At 41.7% G+C, this 16222-nt stretch overlaps 1 protein-coding gene across 4 annotated transcripts in view; it reads right to left on the bottom strand.

Annotated features, from left to right (window-relative positions):
- lrrc7 (leucine rich repeat containing 7) overlaps window positions 1–16222 on the bottom strand; it is a 49744-nt gene that overhangs the window by 13291 nt on the left and 20231 nt on the right. For all 4 annotated transcript variants that reach the window (XM_018726692.2, XM_018726693.2, XM_018726690.2 and 1 more), the window contains exons 10-20: window positions 15550–15679; window positions 14733–14848; window positions 13202–13271; window positions 12888–12987; window positions 12262–12386; window positions 10650–10838; window positions 10302–10424; window positions 8021–8104; window positions 4874–4985; window positions 4046–4226; window positions 291–1989 (exon numbers count right to left, since the gene is read on the bottom strand). In XM_018726692.2, the coding sequence (XP_018582208.1) occupies window positions 291–1989; window positions 4046–4226; window positions 4874–4985; window positions 8021–8104; window positions 10302–10424; window positions 10650–10838; window positions 12262–12386; window positions 12888–12987; window positions 13202–13271; window positions 14733–14848; window positions 15550–15679 (2929 nt within the window). The remainder of the gene's footprint in view (window positions 1–290; window positions 1990–4045; window positions 4227–4873; window positions 4986–8020; window positions 8105–10301; window positions 10425–10649; window positions 10839–12261; window positions 12387–12887; window positions 12988–13201; window positions 13272–14732; window positions 14849–15549; window positions 15680–16222) is intronic.

Below are 16222 nucleotides of genomic sequence, written 5' to 3'. Positions count from 1 at the left end.
CAAACCCCAGACCCACCAGAGAGCAGGACCCGGTTAGCACACTGCGCCACCGTGCCCCCCTCTGTATGTACATATTTAGTGACAAATTGTTGAAGTGCTGCCGAGGTCCTATTGCTTCAATTGCACACTGACACACGCTTGGTACGTGTACTTAAAGTGATGGTTATACAGACTCTGTGGTTACAAAGTGGAGGATCTGACAGAGAAGTTCGTGGCGGTGTGAACTCTGGAAAATGTGCTGAGCCTGGTGATAAGTGTGAGTGGATGTTAGCAGGAGGCATCCGCCTTACCCGGTCTAATCTCTTCGCTTCTATGTGTCTCAGCAGCTGCTGCCTCCAGTCCACTGGCATTTTAGAGGAGACATCCTCGGGTTTCTGCACTATGGACCGGAGCTTCATGTCTGTGTCAGTGCTTCTCTCAGTACAGGTGCTCAGGTTGTAATCCGAAGGCATCTTCTCCAGCAAGGCTGCCATTGTGGGCCTAGCCGACACTGGCCGAGCCTGTGAGGCACCATAGGTCTCTGTGCTGTAGCTTCTGGCAGACAGGGGTCGCCTCTGAGTCAGGCTCTTGGTGGGGTAGCCCATGATTGGCTTTTTAGGCTCCGGGTGCGACGAGTAGTCCTCCTCGTACCTACCATTCCTTCTATGGAACTGGGAGTCCACCACAGGGGACAAGCTGCTCTGATGCTCTAACATTCCCTTGAAGTGTGGTCTGGTGTAGCGGTCACTAAACTGGAGCTCTTGGGCTTCAGCTACCCTGCGGAAAAGTGCCATCTCTGTGGAACTGACCAAGGAGTCAGCCCTTCGCAGGAAGCCTGGTCGAGACCGTTGGCTTGAGAATGGCTGGCTAACAGCATCCTCATTGACGGATGGCTGCGAGAAGGAAAACATCTGCTCCACTGGGGGATAGCCCCGATAGCCCCTGGGACTTACCAGTTCTTTTGGAAGGGTCTTTCCTGGTTGATTCACATACTCAGGGGTGTTGGGGAAAGGGGGTGGGACTCTCCTCTCAGGATTCAAAACCTCCATAGCCCCCTGGGGGTTGAAGCTTTGGTCAAACTGATAAACCTTTTTAGGGATGGAAGGCTTCTGTTGCTGTAAAGTTTTTCCAGTTCCAAAGCCATCTAGGTCATCATCCAGCATAGGCGCAGACTGGCTCCGGGACATGCTCTGCTCCATTGGAGGAGGGAGGTCCGGCCTGTCGACACTGCCTTGATTTTCTATGCTGGAGCTGTAGCTATCCAAGGGAATGCTATATACTTTGTAAGAGCCAATGTCAATCTCGTCAATACTCTGTGACTTTTTGAACTTTGCCTTTACCTCCTTCATCATGGGCGAGAGCCTCTCCGTGCTCTTACTGATGACCATGCTGCTTTTTGCAGAGTCAGGCCTGCACTGTACGTGTGTGAAAACGTTAGAGTGACTCCGCGCCATCCCTGAGTCCCGAGAGTCCAAGAAACCCCATGCTCCCGTGGAAGGAAAGGTTCCAGGCAAGTCACTTATCTCCTGCTCAAAGTCCTTACGGTCAGGATTAGGGCTATTGGCAGGGGTGATCTCCAGCTTGGAAGGGAAGGCTGTGCGGTCCTCAAAAGGGCTAGGGGTCCTCGTCCAGTTCTGCCATGGGTTTGTGGGAGGAGGAGGGGCCTCAGGTTCAGGTGTATTGCGTACAGGGTGGAAGGTGTGGGGGGACTGTTCCAGCTCCAGTGGTACCCCTACTATCCGCTCCTGCCGCAGCAGGGGCCGGCGGCCATGCGCAGAGGAGCTCCTGGGTTTGGAGCCCAACATGGGGTTTCCACTGCTTGACGTCTCCACTGGGGGCTCCTCAGCAACAAAACCCGTGTTGTCATAGTGAGAGGTATCATTCCAGCTGTCAAAGGTGTCGCTAAGAGGACGCCTTTCACTTCTTTGCTGCAGGCTGCTGGAAGGAGGGGTCTCTCTCTGACTTAGCAATGGCTTGGACTCTATGGGCTTTGGGAATGACTGGGCCAGCCTACCGGAGAAAAACAGTTGTGACAAACTGTGCATTTTGACAACAACAGAATTTTTCTGGATTTCTGAGGTAGACAACATATCATGGCCTGCCTAACTGCATGACCACTCAGTAGAAATTCATGAATGAAAAGCATACATTTGGTTAAAATCCCTATTTGCACAACTGGGAGCATGAAAAAATTGACATTATGTAAGCCTTTCCAGCTTTTGCAAATAGCTGACTGGGGACTGGGCCGAAGCTGGAACAAGTTTCATTAGAGTTCATCAGAAACGCCGGGCATTTAATCTGAGGAACATGCTAATATTTCTCTCTCTCTCTCTCTCGCTCTCTCTCTCACACTCACACACACACACACACACACACACACACACACACACACGTCTGAAACCGCTTGTCGCAAGCGGGGTTGCGGCAAACAAAAGCCTAACCCGGCAACACAAGGCACAAGGCTGGAGGGGGAGGGGACACACTCAGGACGGGACTCCAGTCCACCGAAAGGCACCCCAAACAGGATTCAAACCCCATACCCGCCAGAGAGTGGGATCCGGCCAAACCATCACGCCCCCCACATGCTAATATAAATGCTTTAAATTGTTGTAGGAACTGTGTACTAGTGTACATATTTTTATTTGTGTTCTTTATCTGTCCTTTTAAGTAACACACTTAAACCTAAGCAAGAAGAACAGATCTAGAATTCCAAAAGAGGTGAGGTCACAACCACTGTGTCCACTATGGAAGCTAAAGCACTGAATAACAGAATAACAGAAACATGCGAATAAATGTTCAATTCCCCAAAGAAAGGTGAATTTGAAGGTTATGGTCCGATGTTCTTGCTAGAGTTCAAAATAGTATAAAGCACTCTGAAACCTGTTTAATTCAGAAGAAACATTTCTTCTAGGAAGCCTTCATCTTTTACACCCTCTGTCCTCAACTGACAATCAGGGAAAAAGCAGTATGGTTACAGTTAAATCAAATACAGGATACAGAAATACAGAACTAGGATTTGTCTAGGAGAACACAAATAGGTCCTTTGAAGCCAAGTTCCTGAATAAGTAAACATTTTGAGAGCTGCAGTGTACTGCATCTGAATGTCAGTCTCCATAGGGGGAGCCATTCACCTGACCTTCACTTTGTGTGCCCACTGCTGATAAAGGAGACCCATGTGACTGCTCGCAGCATGGACATCTGTGTTAATGAGCAGCTAAGGCTCAGACAGGACATTCCTCTCTGAGACAGCTGCTTGATAGCTGGACGCTCATCTCCTACAAATCAGAGCTGCAGCTGAGGAGCACTCTCTTTGCTCCTGCATATACCATCAGTGACAATAAGGAGGAGTGATATCCTAGGCATTGTTACTAAATCAAAACAATTGCTTGTGGCATTCCCAACTGTCAGAGTGTTCCTTTTGATTCGCAGCCCTCTATGAACGAGGCTCATTTTGTATCCAAGGGCAAACTGTGGATCTTTCAAATGCAAAACGAGACATTCTAGCTCTGAACCACACATACACCGAGAACTTCTTTCAATAAAAGAAATGGTGTGCAATAACATTTTCAAGCAAATGACTCTGTGGACTGACCACATTCAGTAATAATAAAGGACAAACAAGTGGCCTGTGTGGTAATACAGGGCTGTGTCACTTATGTCTCTCACACAGAGTCGACAGAAATCCATGATAGTTATGATACAAAAAACGTGCAGCGTTTTTACAATATAAGTAGCTTCTGACCTCTAATCAACAAACTTCTTGTCAGGGTGAATGTTCTTCTTTGCCAGTGTCAGTCGGGTCTGTACCACTGGGATCTGACAAACTGCTGACGGCCAGCCAGTTCTATAAGGAATTGTTTATGGCTCTCACAGACGAGATGGAGTGGCTGAACCTTCCTGGTCCCTGCTTGCCACCCCATGATATAATACTGTGTGTCCCATAGCCTGATGGTGCCACACATGCCCAAACCACAACCTAACCCATAGGACCAACCCTACAGCCCTGCAGCTGAGTCCCTTCAATATGCAGGAGTTAGTGCAGAACAGCCATACAGAGGCTCTCCACCTGTTTGTCCAGTGCGCTGGCGGTGCTCCCTCTTTCCCCACAGGCTGCAGGGCGGTCACAGTGCCGGGGGGGTTGGAGGACCCTGAGGAGCCCTGAGAGGGGGAATAGTCTGAGTAGGTGGCCGAGGAGCCGCTGTTGTTGAGGCCATGAGTTTTATCAGCATCTGATTCATCCGTAGACTCTGACACAAACAGAAGGGAACATATTTTGTTGACATTTAAAATAAAGCACATAATTGATTCATACCATTGTAATACATTAACACTCAAGATTTTAATCTGTTGTACTATACTCAGTAACAATTGTAACATATACATGTCACATATATTAACATTCAAAAGATTTAGTACACTGGCTGGAAACTAGTGTTTTTTCATAAGGTATTTGGGAGAGTTTTGAGCAGGAGTTCTGCTGATGTTCAGCTGCCAGAAATCATCCTGAGCTATGATTCATAAAACCGATTAAATGAAGAGCAAAAGTGTAGCTGTCAATAGTATGATTATTAGACAGGGGATTGAACTGCGTGTTTACTGATGAAATTGTATAAATGTAAAATAACATTTCTTCAAAAGAAAAATTTTAAATTTATTTATTACAGGAATAACTGGGATTGTTATACTTTCAGTAAAGTTATTTCTACTAAAGTTGTAAATAAAACAATAATAACATTGGACAAGACATTCTGGTGTTGATTCAGGTCAAGCTGTTTAATACATAAAGATGATTTTGAGACTGAATGATAAGAGGTCATAAAACAACACATAAAACTGGCAATACTGCATTGCTTTCACACAAACTATGCACAGCACTCAATTACTGAGCACATACCTTTCTTCTCTTTGCCCAATAAGACCACCTTTGGTTTGTACATAGGGGTCTCGACCAAGGTCGGTCTCATGTCAGAAATGCGAATGTCATTAGGAGATCCTCCAAGGGAGTCCTGTGGAAAGTGAAGACTGTAGATGATGGCATCTACTGCTGCGAGGCACGGATGCCCATCACATCTGTGGATGACTCTAAGACCTGAGATCCATTATCTTTCTGGCAGCTGTATGCTCATCCCACTCTTTTCATGCGCTGCAATTCCTAAAAGGAGGCCGTGAATTCAGACCTCTTTCACAGCAGTTTCTGGATATTAGAAGATCAGTGGCAGAAGAAGGGCTAATACAAGAACGCATGTTTTGCATGCTGTTGTACTACACTGAAATCAAAAGCTACAGAAGTTCCCGCTTCTTGTAAAGACACATTAGTTTTCAAAGAGGATAAATTTTATATTACCCAGGTAATGGCAACAAAAAGAACCCTACTGATAAGCTTAGCACAACATTACTGTTGTGTCTGAAGAAGCACAAAGAGAATTATAATGTAAAAGCATGTTATTTGTGGTACTACCTCAAATTCCCAAATGGGGAATAATTTAAAATCTGATTTTCTGAAAAATGTTTCGATTTGTTTCATTACTTACAAATACACACACACACACACACACACACACACATTTTCTGAACCGCTTGTCCCATATGGGGTCGCGGGGAACCGGAGCCTACCCGGCAACACAGGGCGTAAGGCCAGAGGGGGAGGGGACACACTCAGGACGGGACGCCAGTCCGCCGCAAGGCACCCCAAGCGGGACTTGAACCCCAGACCTACCAGAGAGCAGAACCCAGGCCAACCCACTGCGCCACCGCGCCCCCCTACTTACAAATATAAATAGAATAATAAAATAAAAAACTCATATTTAACATAAAAGATATATATGTGGATTAATCTAACGTAGGGATACTGTACATCTGTATATTTATTTGAGTTCTTTGGTCTGTTTTACCCTATGTTACATAAGTAGCTTCAATGCCAGAAGAGCATGTTAAAGGTTTTTATTACAGGTACAACAGCAGATTAGCCCTGACACTTCGGTGATGAGTCCAAGTCTTTACTCGGTTCACCGCCTGCCATGTAACATAGAGCTGTTGTTAATTAGTTGTTACACTTTTAATATTAATTGAAAGTGTATTAAGCTATGCCATTTTTATCTGTTCCGGGAAATAGGTGATCATACGTAATAAATCTATAGCATAACAGAGCACATATATCTATATTTGTAACAGTGCATTTTCAGTCAACATATAATAACGACTTCCACTTTCTGCCAAGGTACTAAAATTTTCAATAATCCAGTCCAATACACTCTGGTTTCACGTTGCACAGATTTTCAGATGTTTTCTATGCAGATTCCTGTCAGAAACAGCCTAGGACAGGAAGAATTAAACCGATGCATTGCCCAGTGAATGGTGAGCGAATTCCTCTCAAGGTGTCAGGATGCTGTAAAGACGCAAGTCAGAGTCATGACACTGGGTTGGCAGATTTTTTCATTACTATCAAAATGAATCCTATACTGAGTTATTGTGCAGGATGAGGCAGGGAGAGAAGTGGAAGTGCTCTACACACTTTAATGCAACATGTACTTCACAGAGCCTCACTATACTGATGCATTTTACATTCTCATATGCTTGCATAAAAATAAATCTAGCTGTTTTTGTGAAATTCTTTCCTTTACACCCTCTCAACCCTTTCGGACAAATAAAAAAACAATTAAAAGCAATATTGTGCATAACTAGGCATAACTAGTTATAACTAGGTATAACTAGGCATATTGAGAACGAAAGCTAATTACGTTAAGACGATACAGTAAAATCTTGTTTCATTATTCATTGGACACTTTTTTAAAAACAATTTTATTCATTGATACCCTTTGCAGGGTTTACTGGAGAAACTTCAAGGTAAGTGTAGAGCTCAAAAGTACTGCGGAAGGTCCAATTTTGGTATTTGAAACAACAGCCTTCCGGTTTTAAGTCCACTGTCCTGCATGTGTCTATTTCATTTTAAGTATTTCGAAAAAGTGTGAAACAGGGTTTAAGCAATTACTGATTTATGTGTCTGTAACAGGACAGTAGGCTATCTCATAGAAGACACCAAAAGCTTTCAGTCTTAGTCTGTGGGCACAAACTAAGTTTTCTATGTTTTTGACTGAACCTGATACCTAATGTGAACCCCTGCAGGTGACTACAGCTGTCAGACAGGCAGATTGGATCTCAGTGCAGCTGGAGTCTCATCCTTTTCTCTACAGGTTTAGGTTTCTGCAAAAACATAATGTTGCAGGAGGACAAGCCTGCAGGCACACTGACAAAAGACTTCTTTGTTGCAGCAAAACATACTGAAGGCTTTTGCAGTAATTTCGTTAGCTATTTTAATAGCAACCTGGCTACACAGTAAATAAAGAGCATGAAAAAAGCCATGTGTGAATAATTATCACTCATTATTATTATTATTATTATTTAAACTTTGTGTATACCAATAGCACAGTGTACAATAATTTACCCATTTATACAGAAGGGTGTTCTTACTGGATCAATTCACGGTAAGTACCTTGATAAAACATAGTGCAGCAGGAACAGGGGTTTAAACCTAGGACCTGCAGATTTCCAGGTCAGAACTCTAATGACTATGCCAGCCCACTGTGTTACTAGGTTGCCTGTTGTCAGGTTACATTTACATTTATTCATTTAGCTGACGCTTTTCTCAAAAGCAACATAATGTTAAAATTACAATTATTTACTAGAGCAATTCAGGATAAGTACCTTACTCAAGGGTACTACAGCCAGGGGTGAGGCTCAAACCTGTAACCTTTAGGTCCAAAGGCAGTTGTTCTAACCACTATGCTACCAACTGTCCTACAAGAACAGCTGGGAGAGCTGTTAGGCTCCAGTTCGGCACAACTCCGCTTGGGACAAGCAGTTTCGGCCAGTGTGTGTGTGTGTGTGTGTGTGTGTGTGTGTGTGTGTGTGTGTGTGTGTGTGTGTGTGTGTGTGTGTGTGTGTGTGTGTGTGTGTGTGTGTGTGATTCCCTGAAAGGCAGCAGCACATTTCAAACCATAATGCCAGGTGTCAACCTGCTTCATCTGTTCTCACAGCCACTTACTATGAGGCAGAAACAGGAAGATGCTACAGACAGGTTCATATTCTCTGGCTGTGGCAGCTTGGTATCGATGCGATGAAAAGAAATCTAAGGCAAACAAAGAAAAATGGGAAGGAATTTCATGTTTTAGAAAGCAAAACATGCAATATTCCTGGAGCATGTGTTATGGCAATTTGACCCTTAGCTCATCCCACTCCTGAGTCCATTTCCTCAGTCTTTTGGGGGATCAGGCTAAGCATGACTTGGGAAGCACAAGAGGTTCGAGTCAAGTCCAGGTGGTGATTGAAAGGATACACACTACACATTTCACAGTTTGGGATGTATGTTGCTGGAAACCGAACAGGAAGAGAGGGTTTTGAGTCTTGCAGGTGAAGAAGAGCTGTTTGGCCTCAGTGAACAGAAATGAATGCTCTCAGGCAGCTACAACACCTGCTTGTTGACAGACTTGCTAAAGCCCTGAGACAGTCACCACTGACAGTCCCCAGGGGCTGCAGAGGAACCCAGTCACTATGGAACAGCAGAACTGATTAAGCAGTGTTCAGAACCTGCTCTCAAACACAGGGACCAAGATTTTCAAATAACCTATTCAGATCAGACCCTTCTTAGTCCCGTGCATACACTTAACATTTAACGCTGACCTTTACGTAGGTAAACTTCATAGACTGAGCCATGGATTCTGTGGTTTTTTAAAGTCACGTCATAGGCCTGGGGTTTAGCACTTCAGCCCCGTTCATCAGCACAAGCAAACCCGTAACAATGTTAACAGCGCCAAGTTTCTCTGAAAGTTAGAATAAAGAGTTGTGGTCAAGTGCTTATCTTTACACATCATAAAGCCTCTATGGATTTTATAAGATCACAGTATTCATTTATAGAAAAATCTCAAAATATCTAAATAAACAAATTTCATTTCTTTAAATTAAGATGCTCTGTAAAAGAATGTCAGACTTAAGGTAATATGTTATTCTTTAAAATTCTTGCACTGATACATTTTGTCCCAATTTATCCCCATTTTATATGTCAACTAGAGCATGTTTGGGCATGTTTAAGTAAAGATGTTATGCTTTATTGAACCATCCACCCCGTCATCTTCTGCTGTCAGACTGTACTTTAAAGGATGCATAACATCGTTATTTAACATGCTCAAATGAACAATTTGAGCACAAGACATAAGTATGATACAGTACTGTACAAAAGTCTTAGGCACTAAGATGTTTCACAAAAATATTTGTTTTAGATGACTATTTAATGTCTTCTGCATTAGTGTCAATGGGAAAGAGCATATTTTAGATTTCCAAGCATTCCTTTTGCAAAAAAGTTCCAGTATTACAGTAAGGGTTTTGTATGTCATTAAAAACAGAAAGTCCACACACACACACACACACACACACACTGTCTGAGACCGTTTGTCCCAAGTGAGGTCGTGGCAAACCGGAGCCTAACCCAGGAACACAGGGTGCAAGGCTTGAGGGGGAGGAGACACAGCCAGGACGGGACACCAGTCCATCACAAGGCACCCCAAGCCGGACTCAACCCCCAGACCCGCCAGAGAGCAGGATCTGGCCAAGCCCACCACAGCCTTGCTCAAGACAAGCGGTTGTTGACAATGGATGGTTACTAAGCTTTGTAGAAAGTTTATTAATTAAGAGAATTATTTTTGGAAGCATTCTCAAGGTATAGCTTTTTTCCCCAAGTGCCTAAAACTTTTGCACAGTACTGTATGTACCCTAGTATGGTCTGACAAAGGAAGAAGAAAGAAGGGACTTTCCAATAACCAGTTTCTCAAGAACTCTCACGATGTGGATATCAGGGGGTCTGAGCATTGGAGAGATGAAAGGTTCCCCTGATCTCCACAGGTCTTTAGAAACACATGCTGTGCTGCTCTGTACTACTGAAAAGCTGGTTTAGCACTGATATATCAGCAAATCCAAAACTGTTTTAAATAAACACAATTCAAAAATACAGAAAATCTGGGATTCTAACCAACTTCCAGCCTGTTCTTTTTCCTTCCTAGCCTTCAAAGTAGATCTATTCATAAGTTTCTTAGATCATACATGTCAGTAGAACGTACAACTTTCAGCTAAAATGCCAAGTTCTGCTCATAATTAAAATTTTGAAAGAATTTTAAGGACACTAAAATCTGCCTGCAGCACTTCTAAAACTAAGACTCAGCCTTTTCTCATCAACATATTAATTTAATTTTGCAGCTGACTATCACATTCTATATGATAGGTTTTACACTATCTCACATTTATCTAAAATGTCTGCAGTCAGGTCTGAATGCTACCTCTGAGCTCTCTGTCAACTCCTCCTTCTCCTTGAGCTTTGGGATCTCCATCACTGAGTTCAGGATTTTTCCCTGCTCTGTCATCTGTGATTTCGGGAAGTCTTTGGTGTCTCTGTCGGTCACCTGATTTTAAAAGAAACAAAGCCAGCTTAAGATTGGAATTCTTATATATTCAGTAAAGATATAGTACTTATGACATATTTTTATGTTCATATCAAAAAAGTTCTGGGCATAACAGCTTCTCGAATAATGCAACTGTGTCTTGCTTCATCTGAATTTATCCCTGGGTGACCTATGATTTTGAGCCCTCGTTGCTCCTAACTTACGGCGTGAGACATAAACCATTACCTCCTTGGGTGCAATGGGCCACTTGGGCTCGTACTTTTCAGTGCTGTGGTGCTCCATGTTTGTGCCCGACGAACACTTCTCTGTGCTGAGAACATGAGATGTCTTTCCAACCAAGTTCTGCACTGACTTCACCATGTTCTTCAGGTCTTCTGGATAAGGGGTTGGGTAGCGCTTTAGATTGATTTCCACCTGAGAAAAGAAGAAAGAGTATCAAATCTATTCCCTAAGCTGAGTTTAGATTTCACCTTGCAAATTGAATTAGTGCCCTAAGGTGCAAAGGACACGAGCTCCTCGCAAGTGCAGCTTTTACATAAATTATTCAAACACTTTGTTAAAAAGTTAGATACAAAAACCTCATTGTTTTTCAAAATGACTTTACCCTAATACTCACCTTTGCCAATAAATTCTGAATATTTCCTTGGGTTTATACTTTTATGGTGCCTGGAAAAACCATTAAATCTTATCTAACAAAGCTCTTGTATTTTTTCAAAAACCTTACAAACAATTCAGAAATATTTATATCCCTGTTGTTTTAAAGACACTATCTTTGAACACAAAACATTTTACCTTTACAAAGAACAGACAAGCTTAATCTAAATCAGCTTCTAAGTTACCAGTTATGCTACAAATAATGACAACCATACACTAGGCCCTATGTAACAGATATACTTTGCTTGGTCATAACCCAGCAGAACACACACTGTCTGAAACCGCTTGTCTCGAGCAGGGTTGCAGCAACCTGGAGCCTAACCCAGCAACACAAGGCGCAAGGTTGGAGGGGAAGGAGACACACCCAGGACGGGACACCAGTCCATCACAAGGCACTCCAAGCAGGAATCAAAACCCTGACCTTCCAGAAAGCGAACAGAAGCCAAACTTGCCACACCACCGCGCCCCCTCATAACCCAGTAGTATATGATCTAAATGTCAAGCCTTCCTGAAATAAACAAAAGGCATGTCTTCAGCGGAGGATCTTCTGCTCTCTAGAACAATGGCAAGTACATCTCAAAGGCAGAGCTTTGCTCTGTGTTTTATAATAACCTTCAAATAAAAAAGGGACCTGCATTATCAACTCCCAAAAAGGAGAAGGACCAGATGTAAAGAATGACAATAATATACAAATATATATGTGTATGTATATAAAGACAATCCTTTCTACAAACAACTGCACACATCTGGGTCCTGAAGAGTGTAGCTGTATCTGAGATTTATCTCTATTGTTCAGAAGAGAGCACTTGTTACAATCACCCACTTTGTCCATATACATGTCATGCTCCTTGGAGGCAGAGGAGTGGCCCTCAGTGAAGTAATTTTTACCCTTTTCCTCCAAATTACAATTACCATTACTTTTCATGCTGATATTATTGTGACTATAATCCTCCTTTCTAATCCTCATTTGAAAATTGCATTGTAAATTTCTAGTCTCTATGGCAACAACGCTATGTAAAATAGAAACAGGCTTCATAACTCTCATCTGTAGACTACATTCAGTGAGATCAATGAAGACTTTATGTATTACAACAGAGTAAAAACAACTAACTGATGAATCAACGTGGCAAAATTAAGCAAATTATTGTTACACAAATTAAGCAAAAATCCACAAAGTGAGAACCTTGACTTTTCCAGAACTGTCCTCTTCCTCCTTCTTATCCTCAAAATCAAAGGCCACAGTCATCCGTTGCTGCCTCTGTTCCTCCCAAAGGGTGGGGTTAAAACTGTCACTGTCTGACTGATAGTCTGTATAAGAGAGAGGAAGTGAGATCAGCAAAGTGAAAAGAGTGTTAAGAGGACACTAAAGAATTGGGGTCACACTGTTGTTCAGTTTTGAGCAACCCTTGAGCAACGTACTTACCCTAAATTGCGTCAGTAAAATTACCCAGGTGTATAAATGGGTAAATAACTGTAAATAGCACAATGCTGCAAGTCGCTTTGGAGAAAAGCATCAGCTAAATGAATAAATGTAAATGTAAAGGTAAGACTGACCCTTGCTACACCACCTTACATTAACAGGAAAATTATCAAACTTGGCCTATCCATGGCCAAGAGGTCAAAGATAATACACATCTTCATCTTATTGTATAAGTTTGATGACAAAAGCATCTGATTTTCAGTCTCAGTGCAGAGGTCAAACTGTATGCTACTGTATGTTGCACCACTATACCAGCACATCTTATATCAAATACAACTGCCAACAACAAAGAAAAGGTGATGTGATACAGATGTGCTAAAACAACTGACCTTCGTCATGCCGAGGCTGTTGAGGAAACATGTAGTTGGTGAGAACTCTCTGTTTGGTCTCTGGGTGGGCCTCTGTTTGGAGTGGGATAAGGGCTTTGGACTGAAATGACACACAGGGATCAAAGGTGAACGATGTGAATCTGAATTTGAAACTTGTTAATTTAATGGAGAGTACATATCTTCAAACCCATAAGAGCAACTGCATAGTAAATATACTGTGTTGTAGCATTTGATTGAAGCAAACTGTAAAAAGTTAAAGTCACTATGTAAATGTAGAGCACTTTTGATTGTAAGGACCATTATGCATAACATACCTGATTGTCTGATAACCAAAGTGCAGCAAGATCCTTTAGTTTTGTGAAACTAAATGGTAAATTCTTTAACCTGTTAAAGAAGCAAGAACAAAAACACAGCCATGAGTAAAAAGTAAAGATGTGATTATTTTCACTTTTATACCTTAAGGGGGCGCGGTGGCGCAGCGGGTTTAGCTGGGGCCTGCTCACTGGTGGGTCTGAGATTTGAGTCCTGCTTAGGGTGCCTTGCGGTAGACTGGCATCCCGTCCTGGATGTGAACCCTCCCCCTCCAGCCCTGCTCCCTGTGTTGCCGGGTTAGGCTCCAGCTTGCTGCAACCCCATTTGGGACAAGCGGTTGTTGACTGTGTGTGTGTGTGTGTGTGTGTGTGTGTTTTTTTATAGCTTACATTTTAAAACTGTGATAATGAGCAATCATTTGTACCCATCTGAAAAGATAGGAGTGTTTTTCTTCCTGAAAGCAAACATTTTTTCCACAAGAATCAGATCCTGTCTCCTACTAATATGACACTTAAACACCTTACAAAATTATTATGTGAAAAAGGACAAGAAACAAAGAGAAATTCTTTATCATCCCTGCAATGAGCATTATCTTTACAGATTACATTCTTATAAAAACAAGTCTGAAAGAGTTCTGACAAAAAAAGTATATGAACAAATGACATGAACAAAAACAGGAAACAAATATAGATAGGGTAATTCTTCTGACACTTTTGAAAACAGAGTATGTCCCATCATTGTGTAATACTCCAAAATATCATCCAAATGAAATTTCATGTTTGCACATTTTGTGGTAAACAATTACTTGTTTAATATAGTTAAACAGCACAGACAACACAATATAGTCACAAACAAACACAATTATTACAAACATTTCTAATAAAGGAATATAATAAAGAAATTTTCCTTTAATAAACCTGGATTCTGGATCCCTTTAATCACAGACACAATGTCCAAATATCTCATACCAAGAGACCTCTGAGATGTACGTCAGTTTCTAGATAAGTGTCTGCTAAATGTGCCTGCACTGGGGGAAATTTTTTCGAGGTGGCATCACCTTCCTTATGTGACATTGGAAAAATTATAGCATAGTTCCCCCCTAGTTTACATACAGCATGTGATATAAGAAGACTACAATGCCTCAATGCTAGTAGCCTCTCTAATGAATATGTAAATACTAACTTTTCTGAGACTTGGGTATGAAATGCTTGAGACAAACAGGAGAAGCTAATGTAGCAATACTGTGCTGCACCGATCCTGCACTAAAGTTAAAAAAAAAAGTTCTGTCTAAAATTCTCATACAGACAAAAGTGACCCTAAAATAGTGCTGAACCTCAACATACTGCATCACATTTATTGATTTATTACAAACATTTATAATAAAGGAATTCTCCTTTAATAAACAACTTTCCAATTCTATAAAATTAAATAAAACAGCCCTTATTTAGGGCCAAGCTTATAGTTAACACCAATGGCTATACTGTAATGTAGAGCACATAACCTCTGAGATGTACAATGGCTTGTGGAGGGTACCTGTTGTCGCTGAGGTTGAGAACCCGCAGTTTGGTCATCTGTCCAATCTCTTCTGGTAGGAATTCCAGCTTGTTGGAGCGTAAGGACATGACTGTGACATTCTTACAGTTGCCAATCTGGAAACAAACCCAGATACAAGATAAAGGAGCAAAACAAACAGGGGTTTGGAGTTGTAAACACCAGGTAGTGAAGACCACAAGGATCACAGTCACCACAGGCAATGTGTATTTCACCCCTGTCAGATGAGTCTTTTAAGCCAGTTGTACTCTTACAAAGAGAAAGTTTGAGGAAGCCAACTGGTCTAGGTGTCGCTGTGCTCATGATGTATTTTACAGTGCTCGTGAGGAGGACAGCCAAAGTCATCGTGGTAAAACCATCAAGGTGAAAGCATGCAGAAAAGCTACAGTGCTCCAGCTCACCCAAGCCTGCAACCCCCAGTATAGTGGCCAGTTGAGGTAGTTCCACCATGCATGGGTCCTGGAGCAGAAGGTTCACTAAGGCCAATCATCGCAGCATTTTTGCAGTAATATGAGGTTGCGCAACTGCACATGTGACCAGTGGTATGGCTGCCCTTTGCTATTAGGGGTTGTACTGTTCAAATCACTTTTTCTTCAGGCCAGTTTCAGATCAAGCTAAAAAGCTTTAAGGAATCTCACTAATTGTCCCAGTTTCATGAAATTATGTCCTCAAAATGCTGTAATTAGACAGTAACTGCTAGCTAATAAAAAAAGTTGGCTGGTATGTTTCCGCTTTTTTGTTCCCTCTATTATCTTAGAGCAAATGAGTACTTTTTATAAATAAGCCAACTAAGTCTTACCTCTCTGGGCAACTCTGTAAGGAAGTTCTCATCTGCAGCGAAAGTTCGAAGGTTGTGTAGGTAGCCAATGGTAGGAGGAAGGGACTCCAGTTCATTACAGCTACAGTCAAACTCTTCTAAAAGTGATAAACTAAAAAAGGAGCATAAAGCATTTCAGTTTTTTCCAAACACATTTCAAACCACATTTCAGTCATTACTATAAAACAAAATTTCAAAATTAAGCCTTACATTACCACAAAGCCTTAATTCTGCATTTATCCTTTATCAGTATTTTTCAAAGAATATTGTTATATCTGAAATAACTGTACCATAAATAATAAATAAAACTAAAGTATAAATGACATCATTAATTGTTTCTCACAGAAACCAGCTCCTTCTATTTCAGTAAAATGAGCAGATGAGTCCAACAAAATTAATTAAATCTGCAATCCAAATTAGTCCAAACTCTTTTTGTTCCATGTGCTGGTATGGAATACACACTTAGAAAGTGTGAAATATACAGAATGCACAGACAGAATATTTTTCAGATGAAAAATACACATTCAACATTACAACCACAGATGGGTTTTTAATGCTAGAGGCTGCTACAGACTCTTTTGTTAGATATTAATAAAGACTTGTTTTCCTTTTCTAGTACCATCCATAACTAAATCAGCCTTGAAACCTTAACATT

This window comes from Scleropages formosus, chromosome 9, assembly GCF_900964775.1.
Source record: "Scleropages formosus chromosome 9, fSclFor1.1, whole genome shotgun sequence".
Lineage (NCBI taxonomy): Eukaryota > Metazoa > Chordata > Actinopteri > Osteoglossiformes > Osteoglossidae > Scleropages > Scleropages formosus.
The sequence above is the reverse complement of the archived record's forward strand: the minus strand, read 5'-3'. Positions and strand labels throughout refer to the sequence as shown.